This window comes from Gorilla gorilla, chromosome 6, assembly GCF_029281585.2.
Source record: "Gorilla gorilla gorilla isolate KB3781 chromosome 6, NHGRI_mGorGor1-v2.1_pri, whole genome shotgun sequence".
Taxonomy (NCBI): domain Eukaryota; kingdom Metazoa; phylum Chordata; class Mammalia; order Primates; family Hominidae; genus Gorilla; species Gorilla gorilla.
In genome coordinates this window covers 76130716-76156065 of record NC_073230.2, presented here as the reverse complement: position 1 = coordinate 76156065, position 25350 = coordinate 76130716, and the positions used below count along the sequence as shown (strand labels likewise).

Genomic DNA, 25350 nt, shown 5'->3' with positions numbered 1-25350 from the left:
TGACCAACATGGTGAAACCCGTCTCTACTAAAAATACAAGAATTAGCCGGGCGTGGTGGCGTGCGCCTGTAATCCCAGCTACTCAGGAGGATGAGGAAGGAGAATCACTTGAACCAGGGAGGTGGAGGTTGCAGTGAGCTGAGATTGTGCCACTGCACTCCAGCCTGGGCGACAGAACAAGACTCTGTCTCAAAAAAAAAAAAAGTTAGTTGGGCTCAGTGTTGCACACCAGTAGTCCCAGCTGCTCAGGAGACCGAGGCAGGAGGATCGCTTGAGCCCAGGAGATTGAGATTACAGTGAGCTGTGACTGTGATCACACCAGTGCACTCCAGCCTGGGTAATACGAGACCCTGCCTCTAAAAAATAATTATAATAAAAAACTTAGCTGGACGTGGTGGTGCCTGGATGTAATCTCAGCTACTCGGAAGGCTGAGGCAGGAAGACTACTTGAGGCTGGGAGGTCGAGGCTGCAGTGAGCTACGATCGTGCCGCTGGAGTGAGCTATGATCGTGCCACTGCACTCCAGCCTGGGCAACAGAATGAAACTCTATCTCTAAAAATAAATAAATAAACATTCACTGTGTGCCACACACTGTGTTGACGTGCTGAATCCTCACCATATTAAAATGAGTCCCACCATCCTTGTTTTACAGATGAGGGAACTGAGGCACAAGAGGCTCAGCCACAGATAGACGCAGAGACGCAGACGCAGTGGCTCATGCCTGCAATCCCAGCACTTTGGGAGGCTGAGACGGGTGGATCACCTGAGGTCAGGAGTTCAAGACCAGCCTGGCCATCATAGTGAAATTCCGTCTCTACTGAAAATATAAAAATTAGCTGGGCGTAGTGGCAGTCGCCTGTAATCCCAGCTATTCAGGAGGCTGAGGCAGGAGAACTGCTGGAACCCGGGAGGAGGTCACAGTGAGCCAAGATCGTGCCACTGCACTCCAGCCTAGGCAACAGACAGAGCAAGACTCCGTCTCAAAAACAAAACAAAAGGCTCAGCCACTTGGCAACAGTTACAGGCCTGTAGGAGTCAGGGTCTAAGCTCACACCCACCATGCTGTGCTTCAGCTCTGGGAGCTCCCTTCTTGGACTGTCTTTGGAGGAGCGTCTCCCTGTGCGTCCTCCTGCTGACCACCCCCCTGGGGTCCCTCTGGCAGCAGCCTGGGGGAATCCTGTCCTCAGATGGGGAGACACGTCCCTACAGGACTCCTAGTCTCCACTTAGCAATGACCCAGGGCACCTGAGCATGGCTTCTGTGCACCAGGAGCACAGCCCGCCGCCTCCACATGGAGTGCCTGGGTCCAGAACTCCCCATGTTCATCTACAAATGGAGCCTCTTCCAAGATGTCTTTTTTTTTTCTTTTTTTTTAGGCAAGGTCTTTCTCTGTTGCCCAGGCAGAGTACAATGGCGTCATCTTGGCTCACTGCAACCTCCGCCTCCCGGGTTCAAGTGATTCTCCTGCCTCAGCGTCCCGAGTAGCTGGGATTACAGATGTGCACCACCATGCCGAGCTAATTGTTGTATTTTTAGTAGAGACGGGGTTTCGCCATGTTGGTCAGGCAGGTCTCGAACTCCTGACCTCAGGTGATCCACCCACCTCGGCCTCCCAAAGTGCCGGGATTATAGGCGTGAGCCACCATGCCTGGCCCCAAGATGCCTTCTGTGAGCACCTCAACTGAAGTATCATGTCCATCCTCTCTATCCTGCTCCTCTCCACCTCCCCATGATCTGCCATCAGATGATGTATTTGTGTTTCCTTATGACTAGAAGGTAAGTGCCAAGAGGGCAAGCACTGTCTGTGAACTGTTGTATCTCCAGCTCTTAGAAGAGTGACCAGCAATAAGAGGATCCTGGGAAATGTTATTGAATGAGCAAAAAAGTTTGGAGGCACCAGGTGTGGTGGTGCACGCCTGTAATCTCAGCACTTCGGGGAGGCCAAGGTAGGAGAATCGCTTGAGCACAGGAGTTCGAGACCAGCCCGGGAAATACAGCAGACCCTGTCTCTACAAAAAAAATGTAAAAAATTATCTAGGCATGGTGGTGTGCACCTGTGGTCCCAGCTACTCAGGAGGCAGATGCGGGAGGATTGCTTGAGCCCAGGAGTTCAAGGTTACAGTGAGCCATGACTGAACCACTGCATTCCAGCCTCCTGGGTGACAGAGTGAGGCCCTGTCTCAAAAAAGAAAGGAGAGAGAGAAAAGTAAAGGAGGAAAGAAAGAAAAGAAAAAAGAATTTGGAGAAAAGAGACTGAATGTCAACAGCAAAACTCAACCCCTGCTTCTTTCCCCTTGGATGTAGCATGATTTACTGCCAAGTCTTCTAGCATTTTTTTTTTTGAGACAGGGTCTCAGCCTGTCGTCCAGGAGGGAGTAAAGGGGTGTGATCATAACTCAGTGCAGCCTTGACTTCCCAGGTTCAAGTGGCCCTCCCACTTCAGCCTCCCAAGTAGCTGGGACTATAGTCATGTGCCACCACCACGCCTGGCTAATTTTTGCATTTTTCGCAGAGCCGGGGTTGCCCAGGGTGGTCTCAAACGCCTTAGCTCAAGTGATCCTCCCGCCTTGGCCTCCCCAAGGGCTAGGACTCCAGGTGTGAGCACCATGGCCAGCCTCTTCTTGCAGTTTTCAAACCACCCTAGTTCTCCCATCATCAACAACTAGTGTGATACGTGAAGTGTGCGTGGTCTTCAGAGGTGGAAACAATGTGGGCTCTCAAATGGGCAGGGATACGCTTATTTTATTTTGTTGAGACAAAGTCTTGCTCTGTTTCCCAGGCTGGGGTCCAGTGGCGCGATCTCAGCTCACTGCAACCTCCGCCTCCCGGGTTCAAATGGTTCTCCTGCCTCAGCCTCCCAAGTAGCTGGGACTACAGACACCCCCCACCATGCCCGGCTAATTTTTATATTTTCAGTAGAGACGAGGTTTCATTATGTTGGCCAGGCTGGTCTCGAACTCCAGGCAAGAATATGTTTCTTTGAGACAGCAACTAAGTTCACAATGACCTTGAGTAGACTCCGGAGTGCTATAGTCTGTGCGTTCATTCCACTTTTGGGGGAATCCTTGCAGATCCGTTGAGTGTGAGGGAACTGGAAGCACAGGGGGCCCACCGGGAAAATGAAATGATTTTAAAGCAAAACCTCTGACCTGACTTGAGAACCTGGCACGTATCAGGTTTTACCAGGCTAAGACAGCAGAGAGACATGAGTTCTTCTCCTCCAAGGCGTATTCTGTACTGGGATGGAGGGGAATCACCACCTACACAAATACTTGAGTCCAAGGAGAGAGCAGGGAATAACACCGCGCTCCACGCAGTTTGCCTGTTCCAGGCAGGAGGCAGGGAGAGGTGGAGGCGGAAGGAACAAAGAGCTCATTGAGTAGCACCTTCCTCAACCATGAGACTGACCTTGCGACCCCAGCGCCTGCTGGGGAGGGAAGGGAAGGGACACAGAGCCTCTGGCTGCTGGAAAGGGGAAGGATTCACATTAGTGAATACGATCTCCCTTTAGCTATGGAAACTGCAGAGGATGCACTGTCTTGGCAAAGGAGGCCTAGAGCGGGCCAGAGCTCTGCAACAGGAGACCGCAGAGCGGGCTGGGCACCTGCGGCTGGGCATACAGGCTTAGTGCATGCTGAGGGTTTATGTCACCGAGAGGGGTGTCTTGGAACTCCTATGTCTATTCAGTGCTCCCTGCTGATATTTATTATTTACTTCCTTGGGCAGGATTAGGGTCAGGCCTGCAAGCACTTGTTGGTTTAGCAAGCTACAGGAGGTTTTGTACCCTCAGGGGGAAGATGCATGTGCTGGGTGAGGCTGCCTTCAGCAGAATAATGACCACCCCTCGTCCAAATGAGAAGTGACATTTCAAAGCAGCAGCTTGCAAAAAACCCTCAGCTGCTGATCGCACACGTTCTTCCCTTAGAAAACACCCATCCGGCTGGAGGAAGAAGATGCAGAGCAAATAAATTCAGATGTTTTATTCTGTAAAGCACATATGCACATACTTCAAACACGGAAAATTAATCTGGAAGTGAATGCCATAACAGATCAGCTACTGACCATCATGCAGCAAGAGGTGAAATGGACCCACTGGCCCTCAGGACCCCACAGTGCCTGCAGGAAGGGTGAAAACCCAGGAAGCTGAAGCCCTACACGCTGCCGAGGAAAACGCAACAGACATGGCAGGTGCCTCACGACAAGAAACACTTACAAATAGAATCAAAACTGATTCAAGTCATACAGTGAAAGGACAAAAGGAAAAAGGAAAGAGATCAATATGATCCGAAACAATCGTTTTAAGAGTAAGTTGCTGACCTTCTGCTGGCCCTCCAGTCCGAGATGCCTGAGGGTGAGCTGGTGCTCCTGCACGGGGCCACCCTGAACAGCAAGCGCACTCCATCTGTTGCACACTTCGAATCCTGAGGTCCACCAGCAAACTCTGGCTGAGCATTGAGCCTGGGAAGTACCCAGATGGTGACAGGTCCCCTGGGCTTCCTGAGACTTGCTGGAGTCTCTTCAGGTCCTAGGCCTCTTCGTCCAGGCCCCCGGCCTCCTCTCTCCCCCTCAGCCTTCCTTTATAAACCTGACTGACTCTGCGTTTCTGTAAGATCTTTAAGAATTACTTGCTTAGGTGAATGTTGGATTTTAAAGTGTGTGTCCTGGCCTTGGGACAAGCCATCTGTCCAGGCATTTTTGGCACTTCCTTTCCTCACACCTAACAGTGTTGCCCCTCCCCTAGCTACAGATTCCAGCCACTCTCTGTCATTAAAACAAGGGTAACTAATATTAGCAACAAGCTGGATTGAACGAACCAGTGAAATTGGCTTTTTCACTGTTTTTCTCCTTTGATACCACTCTGCCAGCTATAAATCTATCCCTATAACTCTGCTTCATTGGGATTTTATTAATTCAATAGCAGCTTAATCTAAAATCTGATGGTCCTAATGATGACGTTTCTAGAGCCAAGCCACATGGCTCTTTCTCAATCTTGTCTCTTAAGGGTCTCAAAGTCTCTAAGGAGAAAACTAAGTTAACAAGTTAGCCATGCATCGTGTAAGCAACTCGTATCATACAAAGAAACTGGATAGACAAGTACGATTACTGCACTTGAAACGTACTAAAAGGAAAAAGAAAAATACTAACATATCAAGTTACTATGGTGATTATTTTAACAATCTTCAATAAAAGCACGCAACTGTTTTCCATTCAAAAATGCCTGGGATAAAATGTTCTAGGCCAATGTATTTCAGAATGCAGGAACTAATCCTAATTTAAAACAGACTATAAACCTAGAGAGTTAAGGAAAGGAAGTACTCATGGTCATGTCCAATGTTTTCATTGCCCTTCTGCTATAACACTGCCTGGGAGAACACAGAAGTTATTAGTGACAATGAGCTATTAAGGCAAAAAGTTATTTAAAAAAAAAACAGTAAGAATACAACAAGAAAGGACTGGAAAAGATATTGTATGGTTTTGCTTAAATGAATAAGGATTAGAAGGAAAAAGAAACAGGGACTAGACAATCAAACAAAATGGTATAAGAGGGCCGAGCGCAGTGGCTGACGCCTGGAATCCCAGGATTTTGGGAGGCCGAGGTGAGAGGATCATTTGAAGCTAGGAGTTCCAGACCAGCCTGGGCAACAGAGGGAGACTCTGTCTCTACAAAAAAATTTTAAAATTAGCCAGGCGCGCTGGCACACGCCTGTAGTCCCAGCTACTCAGGAGGCTAAAGTGGGAGGACTGCTTGAGCCCAGGAGTTGGAGGCTGCACTGAGCTAAGCTTCAGCCTGAGGGACAGAGCAAGACCCTGCCTCCCCCGCAAAAAAAAAAAAAAAAAAAAAAGAAAAGAAAAAGAAAAAGAAAAAAAGTTACAAGAAAAATGCTTTCAGTTTTCCCTGATAAATGGCAAATCAGAATTGCATTCCTTCAAATTTTGCAGGCATCGTTTTCGTAATTTTACTGATCTACTAGTTGCCATTTCCTTCTGAAGATATGTTAGTCGCATAAAAATAAAAGCAAAACAAAAGGGAGAAAATCCACCCACTCTTTAAAAAAGAAAGAAGAAATCCTTTCCTATTAGATTGAACCATTATTCTTTCTTTCCATACTGTCATCTGCATTCCAGAAAGCAGAAGAGCAAACGGTCACTCTAACTCTAGAGCCATTTACATTTTGAAGCCCTTTTGAGTGAAGAGGCGCTTTAACTTTGATAACAGAAGGGAGGGACAAGAGTGGACAACAAGACAGTAGAACCTCCTGTGCCAGCTCCAACAAGACCAGGTTCCTGGTCATCCATGTGGAAAATGAAACTTAGATCTTTACCATGTATGTGACTTAAATATTTAACTTTTTAGTCAGGATAAAAGCACAAGTCTGTCCTAACTAGAGTAGTATTAAAATGTGACTATTTTATTTTTTCTTCATAAAGGAAAACAAAAAACGAAAACAAAAACAAAACAAAAAAAACTTAAGGTATGTTTCCTGCAAGCAAAATGGAGAAAAAGGTATTATTGTTGTTACTATGATTATTAAGCCACAGACACATAAAATCCACAAAATGGATTGGTGGCTTTGGAAATGCAATACCGTATCAAAGGTGCAGACTGTTTCAAATGTTCTCTACATATTGGGCTGAAACAAGAACCAAACCAAACTTCAACCCCATCAGCGACGCAATGCTCCTGTGACCTTGGTGAAAACATCGTCGTGACCAGCTAGATCCAGGAATCCTTCTCTAGAGACACGTGGAAACGTCCCATCAGGTAGGTCCTCAAGTCCAAGGTGGGGTTGAAGGGCTCTGGCTGTACCCAGGGCAAAGCACGTGCATTATTGGACCAATTTCTGAATAGATTTTTATAAATATGTACAAATCAGTTACAGGCACTTGAAATGTCTTTGGTTGGAATAACCCAACATCGCAAGATAATGTATTCACAGAGCATCCAGGCCCAGGCTGGGTTCAGCAGGCAAGGATTATGGTTCTCTCAGTCTCTCTCAAAAAACAAGGAGCTGTGGAATTAGGCTTCAGCCAAAGCCACCTGGAAGACAGCAAGCCAGGGAAACCAGTCAAAAAAGGGAAGCCTAGGTAACTCAGCCCCTACCCAAAGACCAGGACGCCACACTAATTGCACATATCAACCAGACAGTGAAGTTACTAAATCCCTAAGAAGAAAATCTCACCTAGGAAGAAATTACTAGAAATCTCAAAGTCTCCTGCAAGATGCAGCCCATCTGGAACCACTGTGCGGAGACAGAATTAACTGGTTTTTGTTTTTTTGAGACACGGTCTCACTCTGTTGTCCAGGCTGGAGTGCAGTGGTGCAATCGTAGGTTACTGCAGCTTCCAACTTCTGGGCTCAAGCAATTCTCCTTCCTCAACCTCCCCAGTAGCTGGGAATACAGGCATGCACCATTACATCTGGCTAATTTTTTAACTGTTAGTAGAGAAGAGTTCTCACTATGTTGCCCAGGCTGGTCTTGAACTCCTGGGCTCAAGTGATCCTTCTGCCTCGGCCTCCTAGAGTCCTGGGATTACAGGTGCACCTAGCTGAGGTAACTGTCTTTAAACCTTGATAAAGCATTCTGTTAGAAGACTTCTTATGCTGATGGAACTACAGAGGAGGCAGCTACTCAGAGTCAGTAGTGCTCCAGTGGAGACTTGAGAACAACTGCCAAGTCACTCCCTTTAATAGCAACAGAGGCTTGGGTATATGATTAAAAATCCAACAACATAATTTAGGTTGAGGGTAAAGACACTTCTAATGAAGACAGAAACTACCGCTGGCCTTCTGTAATTGTGGGTTTCATATCCACAGATTAAACCAAAAATACACAAAAGAGGGCTGGGCATGGTAGCTCACACCTGTAATCACCTGTAATCTTTGAGAGGCCAATGTGGGTGGATCGCTTGAGCCCAGGAATTCAAGACCAGCCTAGGCAATGTGGCGAAACCCTGTCTTTTCAAAAAATACAAAAATTAACCAGGTGTGGTGATGCATGCCTATGGTCCCAGCTACTCAGGAGGCTGACGATCGCTTGAGCCTGGGAGGTCAAGGCTGCAGTGAACTATGATTGAGTCATGAGCTACGATTGCACCACTCTACTCCAGCCTGGGTGACAAAGTGAGACCCTGTCTTAAAAAAAAAAAAAATTAAAAAAAGCAAAAATACTCAAAAGAAAAAAAACCAATACATAAGAATACAACAATAAAAATAACACAAGTTTTAAAAATACACTGTAACAACTATTTACATAGTATTTACATTGTATTAGGTATTATAAGTAACCTAGAAGCTGGGCCCAGTGGCTCACGCCTGTGATCCCAGCACTTTGGGAGGCCAAGGCAGGTGGATCACTTGATAACAGCAGTTCGAGACTAGCCTGGACAACATGGTGAAACCCTGTATCTACTAAAAATACAAAAATTAGCTGAGTATGGTGGCACGTGCCTGTAATCCCAGCTACTCTCGAGGCTGAGGCAAGAGAATCACTTGAGCCCAGGAGGCAGAGGTTGCAGTGAGCCAAGATCGTGCCACAGCACTCCAGCCTTGGTGACAGAGCAAAACTCTGTCTCAAAAAAAAAAAAAGAAAGAAAGTAATCTAGAGATTAACGTTACAGAGGATGAGCTGGGCGCAGTGGCTCACACCTGTAATTCCAGCACTTTGGGAGGCCAAGGCGGGTGGATCACTTGAGGTCAGGAGTTTGAGACCAGCCTGGCCAACTTGGTGAGACCCGGTCTCTACTAAAAATGCAAAAACTTAGTGGGGCGCGGTGGCTTGCGACTGTAATCCCAGCTCCTCGGGAGGCTGAGGTGGGAGAACTGCTTGAACCCGGGAGGCGGAGGCTGCAGTGAGCCAAGATAGTGCCACTGCACTCCAGCCTGGGAGACAGAGCGAGACTCCATCTCAAAAAAAAAAAGTTGCAGAGGATGTGCAGAGGTCATATGCAAATATTGTACCATTTTACAGAAGGGATTTGGACAGTCATGAATTTCGATATCCACCAGGGTCCTGGAACCAGTCCTCCTCGGATACCAAGGGATGACTGTCATTTCTTTAGACGAAAGGTGCCACCCACAATAAATAGAATAAGGATAACTGGGACTTTCTGTATACAGAGACCTCTAGCAAAATGCTGGCCCGGACCCCATCCACCGCTCACCTTCTCGGGACAAAATTCAGGATTGCTCTGACGCAATTTGCTAGGTCTGCCCTTGATAACAGCATAGCAAAACATTGTTATCACCATCACAAAGAGGAAGTAACTGGTGTGCATGAGATGCAAATTTATTAATGAACGGTCATCCTAAATAAAGAAGAGAAAAAAAATCAGAAACATCTGCTCTGAGTGACTGAAAGGTTTTAATGCTGGGTTTTGAGAGACAGGATTGACAGCCTTCAGACTTGCCACAACTTTTCTTCTTAAGCTGCAAGAGGAGGTTTCTCCTTTTGCCTCCTAAATGACCAAAGCTGGGTCTCATTAAGTGAAGACATGGTGCTCCCGAGCCTCTGTTGGAGAGCACCACTCCTTCCCAGCGCTGTCCTCTGCCCTGCCTTCTGCACCCCCACACTGCCTGAACCCTGCCCCTCCAGCAGGCTTCCTCCCCTGCAAATGCTGCAGACACTCCGTCTTTAAGCCCCACTCCTTTCTGGACACATCCTCGTCATAAGACTGCCCTCAGGTTGCATGGCTGACAGCCGAGGCTGCATTCCTAACTCCTAGCTATGCCCCCACCAGGAAGGCCTCGGCACCTCACCCCTCCCCAGGGGTCACCCCCTTCCTCCTGCTTTTCTCTATTTCCCTAAGTCTTTGGATGAAAATGCTGAGATCATCCTTGATTCACTACCCTTTGACCTCCCACATGCAGTCAATTCCCAGACCCTGCAAGTTACTAAAGGGACACCAGACATGCTTCCATTCCTTTACCCTCTAGTATCTCCAGGCCTCAGGACAGCTCTGGGCTCCCCCAGGTCATTTATAACATAGCGGGGCAGCTCAGTCTTCTCAACACACTGCTTTACCAACACCCACGCCCCAAACACAGGCAGGCACTGCCCTTGGCCAGGCACGAAGGGCCTCAGCCCACCATCCAGCCTGACCTCCACAGCTGGCTCCTGCAGGACCCTGGCCTACAAATGAGCCCCAGAAAAGGGCAAAGGTCGGGCATAGTGGCTCATGCCTATAATCCCAGCACTTTGGGAGGCTGAGGTGGGAGGATCACCTGAAGTCAGGAGTTCAACACCAACCTGGCCAACATGGCGAAACCTCATCTCTACCAAAAATACAAAAATTAGCTGGGCGTGTTGGCAGGTGCCTGTAATCCCAGCTACTTAGAATCACTTCAATCCAGGAGGCAGAGGTTGCAGCGAACCGAGATTGTGCCACTGCACTCCAGCCTGGGCGACAGAGGAAGACTCAATCTCAAAAAAAAAAAAAAAAAAAAAAAAAAAAAAAAAAAAATCAAAATAAAAAAAGAAAAGGGCAAAGGGCCAGGCCAAAAGAAGAGAGATCCAGCTAACACACACTGCCAGAAAGGAACATATTTATAAAATATCAAAGCAGTGTTAAAAAGTGGGCTTGGGCCAGGTGCAGTGGCTCATACCTGTCATCCCAGCAACTTTGGAGGCCAAGGCAGGAGGATCGCTTGAGACCAGGGGTTCAAGACCAGCCTGGGCAACACAGCAAGACCCCCATCTCTACAAAAAGTTTAAAAATTATCCCGGCATGGTGACATGCACCTGTAGTCCCAGCCACTTGGGAAGCTTGAGCCCAGGAGTCTGAAGCTGCAGTGAGCTATGATTGCGCCACTAGACCCCAATCTGGGCGACAGAGCAAGATCCTGTCTCTAAAAAAGTAAGTGGGCTCAAGTCTAAGTAGGAAGCTGAGCTAGCAGCACACAGCTACTAGATGAGATAGGTAAGTATTTTCTTCCCCTTGCCTCTTGGTTAAGTTAAATCCTATTCAGGCCTCACTCTCTAGCCGAAGATTCATCTCCTCCTACTACTCACTTCTACCTTTCAGAACTCTAAGCAGCACTATTTCTTGTTCACACGGACACTAACTAGATAGTCTTCTATGAATGTCTGTGAATATCCCTCTAAGATAGTATTAATAGAAGGATCCCTTGTAACCCCCCAGGGATTAGGCAGTTGCTCAAGAAATAACTGCTGCTGAACAACAGAGAAAATGAAGAGAAAAACCAGATTTTTCTTAACCAATGGGTAACATGTTTTTCCAAGCATCCACCACTCCGCCTAGTGTCCTAACTCACCTGGAAATCTTTAGATTTAGTGGCAGAGGATACGCTTACCCAGGGAAGTCAGCAGGGCCTACACCAACGGTTGCAGCACATGCGCACACACGTGCATATGCATGCACGCGCGCACACACACACACAATTTTTCTCACTTACATCTGGAACAATCACTGTAAGCTTGGGATTTAAAGCATGATAGACTTTTCCAATGGCCCCCTTATAACACCAGAAAGGATTGTAATCTTGGGCGTATTTTGTGTTGGCATCTCTGGCAGTTGTGAAGATCTTGTACCAGAGCGTGGCGTTGCTGTACGTGTCAGGAACACAGTGCGGTGGCTGTCTGCAGGAGAAGAGGAGGAGGAAAGACACGTGCTCAGTGGCCTGAGTCATTCACTTGTGTCACCCCCACAGCAGCTGGTAAAACACTGAACACGGCAACACACATGGAAAGGAAAAACGTAACTTACATGTTCATGCTTCGAGATAAATACCATTATATTTTAGTTTGAGGGTCTTTTTTAAAAAATAAAAATATAGCAGAAAAATAAATAGGTGCCTGACATTTAGGAGTTTGGGTGTTGGATTTTTGCCTTCAGAATTCAGCCTACAGTCCTCTCACATGTGATGCAAAGCACATAAGCTCCTTTTAAGCCTATCTTCTCAAATTAGCTAAACTCTTAGTATATTAGTCCTTTCTCATGCTGCTGATAAAGACATACCCGGGACTGGGTTATTTATAAAGGAAACAGGCTTAATTGACTCACAGTTCAGCATGGTCGGGGAAGCCTCAGGAAACTTACAAGCATGGCGGAAGTGGAAGCAAACACATCCTTCTTCACATGGCGGCAGCAAAGAGAAGTGCCAAATAAAAGGTGGAAAACCCCTTATAAAACCATCATATCTCATGGGAACTCTCTTACTATGAGAACAGCAGCATGGGGGTAACAATCTCCATGATTCAATTACCTCCCACTGGGTCCCTCCCATGACACATGAGGATTATGGGAACTACAATTCAAAATGAGATTTGGGTGGGGAGACAGCCAAACTATATCATCTTTTTTTTTTTTTTTTTTGAGACAGAGTCTTGCTCTGTTGCCCAGGCTGGTGTGACCTCGGCTCACTGAAACCTCCACCTCCCAAGTTGAACTGATTCTCCTGCCTCAGCCTCTCAAGTAGCTGGGATTACAGGCGTGAGCCATTGCGCCCGGCCCAAAGCATATCACTTAGTTACAACTGGAAGCTTTACCTACAAAATTCTATATCAGTCACTGCAACACAAAGTAATGTTTAACTTAATCTGATCTTGTCCTACAAACCTCCAAATGTCTAAAATAGACAAATCCTGAGATAATTCTTATTTAAAAAGGATTCACCATAGAATTATTTTAAATAGGCTATAGCTTATGTATTTCACCTATTTATTTATAGATAATTATCTCCTTTATAGAGACAGGAGAGACCAAAAAAAACCAACAACAACAACAAAAAAAACCTAAAATGCAAAGCAGTAACACTGAATGCTGCTCAAAAACACTGAAGGAAAAGCTTCAAAAACCTTAATTGTTTAATGGAAAATAAAGTTCAATTTATATTTGACTTTAAAACTAATTTTCAAATTCGTAGGTAAAATTAAAGTAACTGTTTAATGGGAAATGATTTAAAATGTTAGATTTTAAAATCAGTTAATTGTTTAACAGAAAATAAGTTTTGATTTATACTTGATTTAAAACTAAAATCAAGATAAACTAAAATCAATGATTTTCAAATATCTTTCTGGATAATGGAGATGAACAAAACCTTTATCTTTGTTTTATTTGATTTATTTATTTTTTTGAGACGGAGTCTTGCTGTTGCCCAGGCTGAAGTGCAGTGGCGCGATCTCAGCTCACTGCAATCTCTGCCTCCCTGCTTTAGCCTCTGAGTAGCTGGGATTACAGACATGTGCCATCATGCCCGGCTAATTCTTATATTTTTAGTAGAGATGGGGTTTCACTATGTTGGCCAGGCTGGTCTTGAACTCCTGACCTCAGGTGATCTGCCCACCTTGGCCTCCCAAAGTGCTGGGATTATAGGCATGAGACACCGCACCTGGCTGAAAACCTTTATCTTTAGAGAGCCTCTTTTCTTTTTGCTTTTTCTTTTTTTTTTTTTTTTAAATAGAGACAGGGTCTCCCTATATGTTGTCCAGGCTAGTCTTGAACTCCGGGGCTCAAGTGATCCTCCCACCTCAGGCTTCCACAGTGCTGGGATCGCAGGCCTGAGCCACGGCACCCAGCCACAGTGAGCCTCTTTTCTGTGACTTGCTGCTTCTACTCCTGCAGGAAAGACAGCCTATGAATGTCCAACAACAGCCAGGTGCTTTTACTGCCTCGAGGGGGCACTAACTTTCTGATTTTATATGCAGAAGTTCTATCTTTAGAATTCCAAATTAAATAATCCTTTAGACAAATTAAATAATCCTTTAGATAGGTCCGAGTAGAGATAATTCTATAAAGAAATGTGAAGTGAGCCATCCTGAGAATTTACGGCTGAAGCAGCCCAGCCATACTCACGGCAAGTGGAGCTTGTTACGCATGTTCACCAGGTGCCGGGTACACTTACACAGTGACGGGGAACACCCCAGGGCTGGCCGTGAGGGTCATGCAGGCTGTGAATACCACCTGCTCACAGTGACCGTGGAGGGCGCAGTCGTCTGAGCTCCATGCTGTAGGCAGGGTGAAGGTGATGTTTATCTCCTCGTGGGCTTCCCTGCCTATGAAAGAGAAATCATTTTTTCATAAAGTCAAGAACCACGTATTTGTTATTCTCTGGGATACAAATAAATCCTGAAATCAAACCCACACAGGAATCATCTATCAGCCCAGGCACCTGCCTTTGTGGGATCTGAGGAAGAAGAGCAGTCCTGACCCTGACCATGAGTCCTACTCAACTCAGAGCCACGAAGCAGCGAAGGAAGTGGCCACTTTCCAGTACATGGCCTGGAGATGCCAAACCAGACCTCGGGCAGATCAGAGATGAAAAGCTCGGGCTGGGTGAATTATCCCCAACATTTCTGCACAGCTGTCTAGCCATTTTCAAACATCTTTTATATGTATTATTTCACTTAAAATTTACTACTCTCCCATGAACATGACCGAAGAAGTGCAGCTGTTCCCCTTTTACATATGAACAAACAGAGGTCAGAGGGTTTCAGAGTTAAGAAAGGCAAGTGATGAAGCTTAAACTAAAACCAACGTATTGCCAGGCACAGTGGTTCACATCTGTAGTCCCAGCACTTTGACTTTAGAAGGCTGAGGCAGGAGGATTGCTTGAGGCCGGGAATTCACGACCAGCCTGAACACGACAGCAAGCTTCTGTCTCTACAAAAAAGTTTTAAAAATCAGCCAGGTGTACTGGTGCACACCTGTGGTCCCAGGTACTAGGGAGGATCACTTGAGCCCAGGAGTTTGAGGCTGCAGTGAGCTATGATCACACCACTGCACTCTAGCCTGGCGACAGATCAAGACCCTGTCTCAAAATTAAAATAAAATATTAAAATATTAAAATTAAAATTAAAAAATAGCCAAGCATGGTGGCTCATGCCTGTAATCCCAGCACTTTGGGAGGCTGAGGCGGGCGGATCATTTGAAGTCAGAAGTTCAAGACCAGCCTGGCCAACATGGTAAAATCCTGTCTCCACTAAAAATACAAAATTAGCTGGGCATGGTGTCACGAACCTATAATCCCAGCTACTCGGGAGTCTGAGGCAGAACAGTCGCTTGAACCCGGGAGACAGAGGTTGCAGTGAGCCAAGATTGTGCCACTGCACTCCAACCTGGGCGACAGAGTGAGACTCCATCTCAAAATAACAACAATAAAAAATCCCGAAGGTGTCCTTATGCCATGCCATAAGCAACAGGTCCACTTGCTACATGGAAAACCCAGAAGTCACCCATACCTTGATTATTATGGGAATATTCTCACCTCTAACAGCCAATAGGAGGCTGGTGGGCACTTAAATTCCTTCAAGGACTTTTTATTTGTTTCTTGTTTTTTTTTTTTTGAGACAGGGTCTCACTCTATTGCCCAGGCTGGAGTACAGTGGTACAATCTTAGCTCACTGTAGCCTCGACCTCCCAGGTTCAAGCAATCCTCCCACCTCAGCCTCACAAGTAGCTGGGACTACAGGTGCACGCCACAACACCTGGTTAATTTTTTTAATTTTTTCATAAAGACAGGTGTTTGCTATGTGCCCAGGCTGGGCTTCAACACCTGAGCTCAAGCAATCTTCCTGCCTCAGCCTCTCAATGTGCTTGGATTACAGGCATGAGCCACTGCATCTAGCCTAAGCAATTTTTAAAAAGCCTTTTGGTAACCAAAGAACAAAAGGTTATTCTTCCAAGGCCCAGGTGTCCCGTATGAAGCCTTTCCTGATTATTCCAGCTTCCACTGCCTTCTAGCCCTTCTCCTGCAACACTTACAGTCTGTCATGGGTTTAGTACTGGTCAAAGGGCAGTGCTCCACATTTTATAAGTATGTATTTTTTCATATCCCTTATCAAGCACTTACGTAGCATTTCCTTTGTGGCAGGAACTATTATAAGTGCTTGATAAACATTAACTCACGTTTATCTTTGTCTCTTCCATAACCCCAAAATTCCAAAAGGAAGAGACCAAATGTTAGGCCTTTTTTTTTTTTGAGGTGAAGTCTCGCTCTGTTGCTTAGACTGGAGTGCAGTGGCATGATCTTGGCTCACTGCAGCCTCCGCCTCCAGGGTTCAAGTGATTCTCCCACCTCAGCCTCCGGAGTGGCTGGGATCACGGGCGCCTGCCACCACGCCCGGCTAATTTTTTTGCATTTTTAGTAGAGATGGGGTTTCACCATGTTGGCCAGACTGGTCTTGAACTCCTGACCTCAACTGATCCACCCACCTCGGCCTCCCAAAGTGCTGGGATTACAGGCGTGAGCCACTGCACACGGGCCCATCTTAGGCATTGTCTTTTCTTTTCTTTTTTTGAGATGGAGTCTCGCTCTGTCGCCCAGGCTGGAGTGCAGTGGTGCGATCTCGGCTCACCGCAACCTCCACGTCTTGGGTTCAAACAATTCTCCTGCCTCAGCCTCCTGAGTAGCTGGGACTACAAGTGCGCACCACCATGCCTGCATGCCCAGCTGACTTTTTTTTTTTTTTGGAGAGAGAGTCGCCCTCTGTCGCCCAGGCTGGAGCACAGTGGCATGATTCTCAGCTCACTGCAACCTCTGCCTCCTGGGTTCAAGCTATTCTCCTGCCTCAGCCACCCGAGTAGCTGGGACTACAGGTGCCTGCCACCACGCCCGGCTAATTTTTGTATTTTTAGTAGAGACGAGGTTTTGCCATATTGGCCAGGCTGGTCTCAAACTCTTGACCTTGTGATCTGCCCACCTTGGCCTCCCAAAGTGCTCGGATTACAGGCGTGAGCCACCGCGCCTGGCCAATTTTTTGTATTTTAGTAGCGATGGGGTTTCACCATGTTGCCCACGCTGGTCTCAAACTCCTGAGCTCAGGCAATCTATCCACCTCGGCCTCCCAAAGTGCTGGGATTACATGCATGAGCTACTGCACCCAGCCATCTTAGTCATTTTCTAGTTCTTCCCAGCAGCTTAGCACAGTGCCAGACTAACAATGGCCATTAAAAAATATGTAAACTAATAGCAATAGAAGATGTGTAGTAAGTAATGAAAACTCCAACAGGACAAGTCTGAATAAAAATTACGTGTTTGTAAATATTAGACAGGCCTTAACAGTTTTCTCACAGTTTCTCATTCCTACAGGCTTTTGAGAAACTACTTCTAGCCAGGTACTTTACCATGTAACGATGGAACAGAAATGGTTCATGTAGTTCAAACTCAACAACAAAAAAGACACGCGCAAGACTACAATCTAGTACAATATAGTCAGTAAAAACATACACGGTGCATCCTCTTTTTGTAACAGTGGTTGCCTGAGGAGCCTGAGTGGAGAGTGGCTACTGCATACCTGAAAGTCCAATCTGATGCCCTAAGATGGTTGAGTACAGATGGGTGACGTTGCGGGAATACCCTCCGAAGGGTTTCAGTGGGTCCAGGGTTAGGGTGATTGAGACTGAGATATTCACCGGGCCCGAGTCCTCCAGGGCCTGGGGGGACTGGGTGGAAGCTCGGGCCTGCCCGCTGGTCATTGTACTTTCCGGAGTTGTGGTGTCGTTTGTGAGATGCTTGAGCGTTTCATTCTCTGATACACACAAGTCCAAATCATTGAACCGTAGCAGAAAAGTATTCCAATCCTTTGGGAAAGTGAAAGAAAGAGAAATGGGTGTTAAGCAGCGCCTGTCTCCCACTGCGGGAATACAGGTAAGACCCCAGTGTGGCACCGCAGCACATCAGCAAACTACAATTCAGAGCTGATCATTTAAGATCATGACAACTCGGCCACCACCCTCTTCACAGGCAGCACGATGTGGCTTTCCTAATCACTTTTATATTCACAACCTAAAATATGAACTCTTCACTGGCACAAGATACTCAATAAACTGTGAAATCAAATCAATTTATTCAAGAAAATCTTTTTAAAAAATCCAGCATATTACACTTAGAGAAAATGATCTAGGCTCAGAACCAAACTTGAAAAGAACGCTTGAAGAAAAGCATTAATCCAAACTCATTTTGCAACTACAATTCTTTTCTTTAAATAAAGTCACCTTAAAATAATGTCCCAAAAGGTCAATTCCATACACCTTGCTCTCTTTCTCTAGAACACAAAACAGCAGTGAATACTAATACTCATTTGGGACATTGCCCCCCTTCTTATGGACTTTTGATGACACCTTAGAGCAGCAATGATTTCAAAAAGGAAGGGGCCAGGTACGATGGCTCGCACCTGTAATCCCAGCACTTTGGGAGGCCAAGGTGGGTGGATCATTTGAGGTCAGGAGTTCAAGACCAGCCTGAGCAACATGGTGAAACCACGTCTCTACTAAAAATACAATAATTAGCCAGGTGTGGTGGTGTGTGCCTGTAATCCCACCTACTTGGGAGGCTGAGGCAGGAGAATCGCTTGAACCTGGGAGGTGGAGGTTGCAGTGGGAGGAGATCGTGCCACTGCATTCCACCCTGGGCGACACAGTGAGACTCTGTCTCAAAAAAAAAAAAAAATGCCATCTGAGGCCAGGTATGGTAGTTCACGCCTGTAATCCCAGCACTTTGGGAGGCCAAGCAGGGTGGATCACTTGAGGCCAGGAGTTCGAGACCAGCATGGATAACATGGTGAAACCTTGTCTCTACTAAAAATACAAAAATTAGCTGGACATGGTGGCGCATGCCTGTAATCTCAGCTACTTGGAAGGCTGAGGCATGAAAATCGTTTGAAAGGGGGCAGAGGCTGAAGTGAGCCAAGATCGCGCCAATGAAGTCCAGCCTCAGCCTGGGTGTCAGAGTGACACTCCATCTCAAAAAAAAAAAAAGTCATCTGAGCAACCCCTACCCAGCCCAGTAAGTCTACCCTTACAGCATCAGTTTAACTGTATGTGACATTTAGTAAGACTGCAACTGGATCTATCAAATTACATTTTCCCTAACACCTACAAACTCAACTGACCATTCTAGTACATTAGGGTTGAAAATGAACATTCTAGTCTCAGTCCTTCATAATCCTAGACATGAAGAAACTGAGGCCCAGGGCAAATTAGGGACTCTCCAATTCTAGTTCAAGGTAAAATCAGCATTAAGTTCTGATTCACAGCCCCAAATGTTTCCCATACACCACTGCCTTTCCTACAACCTAGGATCCTCATTTGAAAACAAAAATCACAAAACTAATCATAACCAAAGTTCCGCAGCATCTCAACAATGCGTTCCTACAGAGCTGGAGTCCACGTTGAACAGCCGGCTAAAGCCAATGCCAGGCCTAATTTGGATTATTAAGGGCTAATTATCCAGGCTTCAGTGCAACCACTGGCCTTGGCCAAGTGCTCAACATGGACTCAAGCTCTGCGGGAAAGAAATGGCAGGAGGCTGTGGAGCTTTAGTTTTGAGTAGAATATTCATTTTCAGCCCTGATGTGGGGGCAGCCTGTTTTCACAACCTTTAAAGATTGAGGCAGGGTCAGAAAAGAGAGAGAATTAAGCCAGCCAGTATGTCTCTTAGTAATAAACTCTTTGAAAGGGTTACATGGTAGAAATAGCTAAAACTCGTTACTTGAACTGTGCTAGAAAGAGCTCACATGTGTAGGCGGTTCCTTTTGCCAAGATCACTTAAGATCTAGAATGCCCTAGAGCATGAGAGAAAGCTACGATCTCAATTACATGGAACACAACTCTCCTCTCCATTGCAAGGCACACTCAATGTGGCAACCATGCACTCCCAGCCCCACTCCCACCCCCACCTCCACCCACCAACAAACCCAAGAAGAAGGAAATAGAATAAGAGAAGGCACCCAAGGAATCTACTAAAAGATAGGAATTAGGCTGGATGCGGTGGCTCACACCGGTAATCCCAGCACTTGGGGAGGCCGAGATGGGTGGATCACCTGAGGTCAGGAGTTCGAGACCAGCCTGGCCAACGTGGTGAAACCCCGTCTCTACTAAAAAGACAAAAATTAGCCAGACGTGGTGGCAGGCACCTGTAATCCCAGCTACTCAGGAGGCTGAGGCAGGAGAATCGCTTGAGCCCGGGAGGTGGAAGTTGCAGTGAGCTGAGAGTACGCCACTGCACTCCAGACTAGGTGACAGAGCAAGACTCCGTCTCAAAAAACAAAAAACAAATATATTTGGAAATTAGGTCCTGTTTTTGAATTTCTTTAGGATTCCTTCTTATCTCATGAAAAAAACCATTAGTACAGCTGATAAAACTCCATGATGATATGTGGTTTTAAAATACCAAATGTTCAGTTTTCTAAAACAGCAATGAACCCATTTGAGATGGAATATTACAGAGGTGAGGTCTCCAGCTTTTTGACACAGATCATTTTACAAATGTACTCTCCAAAGTGCATGTTTCACTGCTAAAATAGTCTAACTGAAACTGGTAGCATTATTTAAATCGAACAATACCCATCTAGGTATTTCCTAACAAAGTGAGTCCTGGGGAGATGGAAAACAGAAAATTCTGAATAAATACTGATTTTTCTCACTAGGAGAGAAAGGCCAAAACCCAAGAAAGCTATATGGCAAGCCACAGGGTGTTGCCCCACTGCACAAGGACCAGCCAGCCCGGGAGAAGTCAGAGCATACTATACCTCTGCCATTTCTGGGGATTTAATCTCCTTGATTTTGAAGAAGTAGCCCAGGGTCAGGAAAGCTATGGCCATGGCGCTTACGCTGATCATGAAGACCACCAGGGGAGGCCGACTGCTGATGTACACCTTCAGGTTCTCCAGGGGGTTGATGCTGAACATTATTCTGATCAGCTCCACCTGAAAGAAATGAATCAGAAGCCTCAAGGACTGACTTGCCAACAGGAAAGCTTTGATTCTTTTGTTTCCTTTTGAGGTGTTGGGGGGTGAGCTGGGTGGGATGGGCACTCATTACTGAATTTGAGAAATGTCGGATCATAACTTCATTCAAAAGACTAGAAGGAAGAAACACTAAATGTTAACTGCCATTACCTCAAAGTGGCAGGATCCTGAATACATATTCTCTTTCAGTTTGAATTTTCTAAATATTGTGTGTGTGTGTGTGTGTGTGTTTTAAGAAACAGGGTCTCTCGTTCTGTCACCCAGGCTAGAGTGCAGTGGCGTGATCATAGCTCACAGCAGCCTTGAACTCCTAGGCTTAAGCTATCCTCCCACCTCAGCCTCCCGAGTAGCCAGGACTAAAGGTGTGTACCACTATGCCCGGCTAATTTTTTTTTTTTTTTTTTTTGAGACGGAGTCTCACTCTGTGACCCAGGCTGGAGCAATGGTGTAGTCTCGGCTCACTGCAACCTCTGCCTCCTGGGTTCAAGTGATTCTCCCACGTCAGCCTCCCAAGTAGCTGGGACTACAGGCATGTGCCGCCACACCCAGCTAATTTTTGTATTTTTAGTAGAGATGGGGTTTCACCATATTGGCCACGCTAGTCTCGAACTCCTGACCTCGTAATCTGCCTGCCTCGGCCTCCCAAAGTGCTGGGATTACAGGCGTGAGCCACCGTGCCCGGCTAATTTATTACCTTTTAAGAGGTGGGGTCTCGCTATGTTGCCCAGGCTGGTCTTGATCTCCTAGCCTCAAGCAATCCTCCTGCCTCAGCCTCCCAAAGTTCTGGGATTGCAAGTGTGAGTCACCGTACCCAGCCTCAATCTTCTAAATATTCTATAATAAATACTGTTACTTCCGTATCACTTAAGAAAAGGTTTAGGTGGGTCAGTAATGTGACACAAATACACAACAACATGTACAGAAAGAAAGTGAGGATGCTCTCATTTCCTGCCACTGAAAAGCTGAATTCTATTTATTTGACATTCTGTCCTGCTCATTGCCATATCACTCACAGCCATCCCAGCCCTGCTTAAAAGCTCCTAAGGCTTCTACCAGACCTAGGAGAGGTCGGCAATAGCTCCCTGTCATGGCCCACAGGGTTTTCAGGACTCAGAAGCCCTGCCAGTCTCCCTGACTGCATCACCATCCACTTCCCCTCCTCCCTCCTGGGCTTTGGCCACACTGGACTTGCTATTCTTCAGGATCATCTTGTCAATGTCTGCAAGGAAATCAGCTGGGACTGACAGGGACTGCACTGAATCTGTGGATCGGTTTGGGGAGTGCTGCTCTCTTAACAAACAATGTTGTCTGCTAGTCCAAGAGCCTTGCAGGCCTTTCCGTCTATTTAGCTTCCTTATTTGAATAATGTTTTCTGTTTTCGATGTTAACGTTTGCACTTCTTTTATTAAGTTTATTCATAAGTATTTAATGCTTCTTGCCATTTTTGACCATGATGTAGCTGAAGAATTTTGTATCTGCCTGGATGCTTTCCCCAAACATTTCCACGTTTGCTCTTCTTAAAACGCACATCTATGGCTGGGCGCAGTGGCTCATGCTTGTAATCCCAGCACTTTGGGAGGCCGAGGCGGGTGGATCACTTGAGGTCAGGAGTTTGAGACCAGCCTGGCCAACATGGCAAAACCCCGCCTCTACTACAAATACAAAAATTAGCCAGGTATAGTGGTGCACACCTGTAATCCCAGCTACTAGGGAGGCTGAGGCAGGAAAATCACTTGAACCTGGGAGGTGGAGGTTGCAGTGAGACAGGATCACGCCACTGCACTCCACCCTGAGGGACAGAATGAGACTGTCTCAATTAAAAAAAAAAAATGCAAGTCTCTGTTTAATAGCCAGCTCCTCAGAGCACACCTTCCCTGGTCACCCTCAGCCCCTGCTTTATTTCCTTTATATTGTTTAGCATCAACCAAGAGCACAATTATTTTCCTACTTGTTTACTGTTTGTCATCCCTCATTTATGAGCCCAACGAGAGCAGAGATTTTGCACGCCTTCCTTGGTCACCCTCAGCCCCTGCTTTATTTCCTTCATACTGTTTAGCGTCAACCAAGAGCACAATTATTTTCCTACTTGTTTACTATCTGTCATCCCTCATTTATGAGCCCAGTGAGAGTGGAGATTTTGCCTGTCTTGTTCACAGCTACAGCCCTGGCCCCTGGCCCCTGGCCCCTAGAACAGTAGCTGGCACACAATGAGCACTTATAAACACGAGCAAACTGCGACAACATTAGCAAAACGCAATTTTTTAAAAAGTCTGTATCAGCGTTTAAATTTTAGAGACAAAAAGATGCATCAACAGCCCCTAAAAATCAACAGCAACACATTTTCCATGCCACTTTCACTCAACATTGTTTTTCTGACATCTCTGTTGATCTCTGTTGATCTAGTTCGCTGAATTTCACTGATGTATATATGTAATTGTTCTGTGGTTGAGTTATTCCAGTCTGAGGGGCCTAGCTGGGTTCCTGTTACTGTTTCACCCACCAAGCGCATTGCAACAGGTTCAAGAGTGGCTGCAGTACAACAAAGTCACAGAGTAGGGCCTGTCTTCAACCTGATATTGTCAGACCACTCTCCAAGGAGATCAACCAGTTTACACTTCCCCAGCAGTGAAGGAGCCTGCTCCATTCCATGAGATTTGTGCCAACACTTGATTTCCTAAGGCATATTAATATGGTCCAAAAAGACAGATGTGAAATGATATCTCTATTATTTTAAATGGTATCTCCCTGAAACAAAGCATCTTTCTGCTTTTTTAATCAGCCATTTAGGCCCAATCTTAACTGAACTGCCTGAATCCTCTGGTAATTTACTAATAGGGTGTTAGTCTACTTCTTATTGATGTTTAGAAATTCCTTTTGTGTTTTGGGTACTAAGCCTTTAACAGTTTTATACGTTACGTATAATTAATCCAAGTCTGGGTTTTCTTTAATATGGTTTATGGTATCTTTTGCCATATGAAAGGTTCTTGAGAAGCCAGGCACAGTGGCTCACGCCTGTAATCCCAGCACTTTAGGATGCCAAGGCAGGTGGATCACGAGGTCAGGAGTTCAGGACCAGCCTGGCCAATATGGTGAAACCCCGTCTCTACTAAAAATACAAAAAGTAGCTGGGCATGGTGGCATGTGCCTGTAGTCCCAGCTAGTTGGGAGGCTGAAGCAGGAGAATCAGTTGAACCAGGAGGGCGGAGGTGCAGCAAGTCGAGATCACACCACTGCACTTCAGCTTCGATGACAGAGCGAGACTCCATCTCAAAAGAAAACAAAAAGAAAAGAAAAAGAAAGGTTCTTGATATTTTTAATAGTATTAAGAAATAATTCACATACCATACAATTCACCCATTTAAAGTATACAATTCAATGATTTTTGGTATATTCACTGATTTGAACAACAACCTTCACTATCAATTTTCAAATGTTTTCACTGTCCTATAAAGAAAGCCCAACCTATAACAGATACATAAAAAATAAAAAGAAATTAAAACATACCACCAGAGAAAAATCACCTTCACTAAAATGAAGACAGGAAGGAAGGAAAGAAAGAAGAAAAGACCACAAAACAACCAAAAAACAACTAACAAAATGGCAGGAGTAAATCCTTACTTATCAGTAACAACACTGAATGTAAATGGACTAAACTCTCCAATCAAAAGACACAGTGGCTGAATGAATAAAAAAGCCAGATCCAACGATGTGTTGCCTACAAGAAACACACCTTACCTATAAAGACACACATCAAATGGAAATAAAGAAATAACCGGGCGCGGTGGCTCACACCTGTAATCTCAGCATTTTGGGAGGCTGAGGTGGGCAGATCACCTGAGGTCAGGAGTTCGAGACCAGCCTGACCAACAGTCAGTTTCTTTAGTAGAGAAACCCTGACTCTACTAAAAAATACAAAAAATTAGCCAGGTGTGCTGGTGCATGCCTATAATCCCAGCTACTCGGGAGACTGAGGCAGGAGGATCACTTGAACCTGGGAGGCAGAGGTTGTGGTGAGCCAAGGTCGTGCCATTGCACTCCAGCCTGGGCAACAAGAGCAAAACTCTGTCTCAAAAAAAGAAAATAAAGAAATGGAAAAAGATATTCCATGCAAATGGAAGCCAAAAAAGTGCAGAGCAGAAGTAGCTATATTTAATCAGACTAAATAGATTTCAAGACAAGAACTATAAAAAGAGACAAAGAAGGTCAAACGGTCAATTCAGTAAGATGATGTAACAATTATAAATATATATGTACCCAACACTGGAGCACCGAGATACATAAAGCAAATATTAGAACTAAAGGGAAAGACAGACCCCAGTACAATCATAGCTGGAGACTTCAACACTCTACTTTCAGCATTGGACAGATCTAGACAGAAAACCAACAAAGAAATGACTTAATCTGCACTACAGACCAAATGGACCTAACAGATCACATGGATCATTCCCAAAAATAGACCACATGTTAGGCCACAGAACAAGTCTTAAAACATTTAAAAAAATACAAAATTATATCAAGTATCTTCTCTGACCACAATGGAATAAAACTAGAAATCAGTTACAAGAGGAATTCTGGAAACTATACAAACACATGGAAATTAAATAATATGCTCCTGGATGGCCAGTGGGTCAATCAAGAAATTAA

The 25350-nt window shown here is 45.6% G+C and overlaps 1 protein-coding gene across 6 annotated transcripts in view; it reads right to left on the bottom strand.

The window, feature by feature from the left end:
- Positions 1 to 3966: 3966 nt before the first annotated feature.
- TMEM248 (transmembrane protein 248) overlaps positions 3967 to 25350 on the bottom strand; it is a 40802-nt gene continuing 19418 nt past the window's right edge. For all 6 annotated transcript variants that reach the window (XM_004045527.5, XM_055346988.2, XM_055346990.2 and 3 more), the window contains 6 exons: positions 20488 to 20664; positions 17254 to 17539; positions 13863 to 14013; positions 11415 to 11598; positions 9164 to 9307; positions 3967 to 7040 (listed from right to left, as the gene is read on the bottom strand). In XM_004045527.5, the coding sequence (XP_004045575.1) occupies positions 7020 to 7040; positions 9164 to 9307; positions 11415 to 11598; positions 13863 to 14013; positions 17254 to 17539; positions 20488 to 20646 (945 nt within the window). In that variant the 5' untranslated portion in view covers positions 20647 to 20664 and the 3' untranslated portion in view covers positions 3967 to 7019. The remainder of the gene's footprint in view (positions 7041 to 9163; positions 9308 to 11414; positions 11599 to 13862; positions 14014 to 17253; positions 17540 to 20487; positions 20665 to 25350) is intronic.